Source organism: Balaenoptera borealis (genome assembly GCF_965194805.1).
Source record: "Balaenoptera borealis genome assembly, chromosome: 13".
Taxonomy (NCBI): domain Eukaryota; kingdom Metazoa; phylum Chordata; class Mammalia; order Artiodactyla; family Balaenopteridae; genus Balaenoptera; species Balaenoptera borealis.
Window position 1 is genome coordinate 52,263,640 of NC_138870.1, and position 3,602 is coordinate 52,267,241.

The window sequence follows — 3,602 nt, forward strand, 5'->3', positions numbered from 1 at the left end:
AGCTAGAAGAAGAGGTACAATGGAGAGGGATTTTTGATGGGAAACGACTTAAGTATTTTTTATGCCCAAAAGTCCAGTAGATAAGGACTCATTAAAGATACACAGTGATGATTGATGGAGCAATATCCTTAAGATGGTAAGAAAAGTTAGAATCTAGAGCAAATACAGAATGAAGTTATTACTATTAGAAAGAAGCTTACCTTTTCCTTAGAGACAGGAGGGAAGAAAGCATAGAATTCTATTTCATTTTAGAGTAACTAGGTTAATCTGTGATACAGTTGGATTTATTTATCTATCCAGCTAACTTAGAAGAGAATAAAAATGTTAAATCCAATGACCATTCTTCCTTTATATATAGAAGTCATCTTATATTTACTCAATTTTAGTAACCCCCATTTGACCATGTGTGGTTTTCTTGATTTATGTCCTGTCACCAAAATTGGTTACCAGCTAAAAATTCATACTGTATTTAATGTAACCTTTAAGAATCATAACCATTTTAACATTCTTTTTTTTTGTTTTAACAGTCCAAAGCAGCATATGTACTCTTCTACCAGAGGCAAGACACTTTCAGTGGAACTGGCTTTTTTCCTCTTGACCGAGAAACTAAAGGTGCTTCAGCTGCCACAGGCATCCCATTAGAAAGTGATGAAGATAGCAATGATAATGACAATGATATAGAAAACGAAAACTGTATGCACACTAACTAATGAAAGTCCTAGAAGCCATAAAAGAGAGACTTTCCTGCTGGTGGTATCAAAATGATGAAGTTACCCACCACATTAAACAAAAGTCTGAGATGGGGAGTTTCAGATAACTGAATGTAAATCCTTTATCAGATTTTAACTTGTGCAGTACTTGAAGTGAAACACAATGAAAACTTTAACAGAAATTGTCTCTTAATACATTTACAGTCTTGTATTTACAAGCTAAATATATATAGGAAATCACAAATAAATCCCTTTTAAGTTTGCTGCTGTTTTGATGAATTATGTTTTCTTTAATTTTTTGGATGTGAGTTAATTGATGACAAACGTTAAATTTGTGGATGTTGGTCATTTATTTTGCTCAAATAATAATGCAAGAAAACTATGGCTGAACTTAGTTTTTGGATAATCTAATTCATGTGCATTAAGCTGCCACATATACTACTATGATATTTAGCTGCGGTATCCATGTGGCATAAATACTGCAGTAGTATTCTTGGAAAACCAAATTTTCAAATCTTTACCTGGTAGTCAATGTGGGCCTGTTATAAAACCAAATCATGGTACAAGAAATAATCTTGAAAAAGTTATTTCCTTTTGTAGTATCATAAAAAATCCAGAATGTTATGTTCATCTTATTACTACTGTGGAAACAGGTTCTAGATTTCACACTTCATCGAAAGTCACTTTTCAGTTAAATGTAAGTATTTTTTACTGCTATTGGTATCTATTTCTTAGATATTCAAATTCTTTTTGACTTACTTTAAAATGCATATCTTTAATCTGGTGTTGGTCCAAAATTAAAATTTTGGCTGTCTGTTTTTCTCTACCCCATTTTTTGGTAATTTGGCAACTTTTAGCTCTCCCAAGTATTGTAATATAAGGACAAACTTAATAGTATTCTGTATCCATAGTAATAATTACATCAAGCTTAGATGAGAATTTTTTTTCATATACTGGCCTTTAAATCACTAATGGACAATTGGCTTTACAGGTAGGTCTGTTAACTTTCTTTGTGTGTTCCTGATGGAATTCACCATAGCCTTACAGCTTTTCTCAGAAGGTAACTTGTTACAAGAGAATTGGCATTTGCATGTTCCAGAGTCAGAACCTGTACAGTATATAAAGTATACAAACCTTGAATTTTATTTTAGTTCACCACATTCAAGGATCCAGGATGCCAAAAATATGTGTGAACATTTGAAACATTTTTCATTTGCTGCTTTTTCCCTTTGATCTAGTTGAAAGAATGTATTGTCAGTTGGCATACAATACTGCCTTTAATAGAAAATAAATGCTGGGGCACATTTCACATATCGACTACCTGAGAAATTGCTTTGTGTCCCACTGTTATTAAAGCAAAAAGTATAATGTTCTTCACTTGAACTAATCAAATACAATAGATTATAAATTGTGTATTGTAAATAAAAGTTCACTCTGTGAGTGCACATTTTGGTAAATTATTTATTTATGTTAGCATTTAAAAGTGAAAGAGAAATGCATTTGACCAGGATAAATGAGGTATGTTGATCATGGCTTTGCTTTATACCGTGATATTAAAGCTGGTTTTTCATCCTGGTATTTTTAAAGCTGCTTTGGGTTTTTCCTTTTTTCTCTTCTTTTCTTTTCTTTTTTTTCTTTCTTTTTTTTTTTTTTAATGTAAACTAACCTCCTGCATGACAGAGGTTAAAATTTTGTCTGCACTTGAGTTCACTTGAGTTTACATTTGAAATGTGCATGTTTATTTATACAGATTTCAATAAAGCTATTCAAGGCCTTATTTAGTCTTTTATTTCTTACTCTGAATCTTTTAATAAAAATCCTCTATTTTATGGTAGGTGACCATAGACTTTTTAGTTACACAGTTAAAAATAGAAAGGAAAGCATGTCATAGCTAAGTAAATCCTACTGTTAAGGACATGTTTTAAAGTTGACTTTTTCAGTTTAAATATTTAGTCATTGAGCAAATGTTTGTTTGTATACCTACTAATCTAGAGTCTTGAGATTTAGCAGTAAACAAATATCCCTGTGCTCACAGAGTTTGCAGTCTTTCTGCTACCTACCAACTAGCAAACTTTATTTCCATTTTTCTGAGGTTTAAAGAAAAGACAAAATTTTTTCTAGCTCTAGATTGTAGTCTCTACCCTAGTTGTCCATAGAGACCATTCGTTTTTCCTGTGATTAACTTATATTCCCACTGAAAGAAAAGAAAATGATGTTAATAATACCATTGAATTTGTCAAACTCAAATGGCATTTTCAGCTGCAAAAAATAAACTGTAAAAATAGTGCAAAGGCTAATCCATACTCTAATTAAAAGTAGATATTCATAGGTAGTACAGGGTAGTAGGAATATATCCAGTCTAGAATTCTGCTTCTAGCTTTGCTACTTAGTAATCACATGACTTTGAATTTAATCTCTCCTGGTCTGTTTCTTCGCCTGTAAAATAATAATAGGAGCATTTATTGAGCACTTTCATGGACCAGGTACTATATTAAAGTGTTACGTGTATTACCTCATATAATTCCACAATAGCTACGAGGTAGGAACATTCATCATCCCCATTTTTCATACGGAGAAACCAAGGTACAAAGCAACCAATATTCCCAAGTTCACGCAATTGCTATGTGGTAGATACTATGTGGTGGCCAATATTCTATCCTCAGGTACATGTGCTGCTTCCCACTAGTTATATAGTGTCTGACTCACAGGATTGTTTGGAGCTCAAACAAGATAATGCATTTTATGGGAAGGTGCTTTGTAAGCTATGTGGTATACTCATTACTGACTTTTTCAGTCTGAATACAAAGTCATCTTGAAGTCTAATAACTTTGCTCCCAAAAGTAACTTCAGGTGAATATTTGAGTACTGAATAAGAAAAATACCAGCTGGAAC

The 3,602-nt window shown here is 32.5% G+C and overlaps 1 protein-coding gene and 1 long non-coding RNA gene across 7 annotated transcripts in view; one reads left to right on the top strand and one right to left on the bottom strand.

Annotated features, from left to right (window-relative positions):
- The window catches only part of USP15 (ubiquitin specific peptidase 15), a 122,363-nt gene extending 120,344 nt beyond the window's left edge, over positions 1–2,019 (top strand). For 5 of the 6 annotated variants that reach the window (XM_082351205.1, XM_082351207.1, XM_082351210.1 and 2 more), the window contains one exon: positions 528–2,019. In XM_082351205.1, the coding sequence (XP_082207331.1) occupies positions 528–710 (183 nt within the window). In that variant the 3' untranslated portion in view covers positions 711–2,019. The remainder of the gene's footprint in view (positions 1–527) is intronic. The other variant, XR_014233484.1, reaches the window with a different exon arrangement.
- Positions 2,020–2,307: 288 nt separating this feature from the next.
- LOC309609608 overlaps positions 2,308–3,602 on the bottom strand; it is a 39,798-nt gene continuing 38,503 nt past the window's right edge. The window contains exon 2 of the long non-coding RNA XR_014233514.1: positions 2,308–3,491. This is a non-coding gene — a long non-coding RNA (uncharacterized lncRNA). The remainder of the gene's footprint in view (positions 3,492–3,602) is intronic.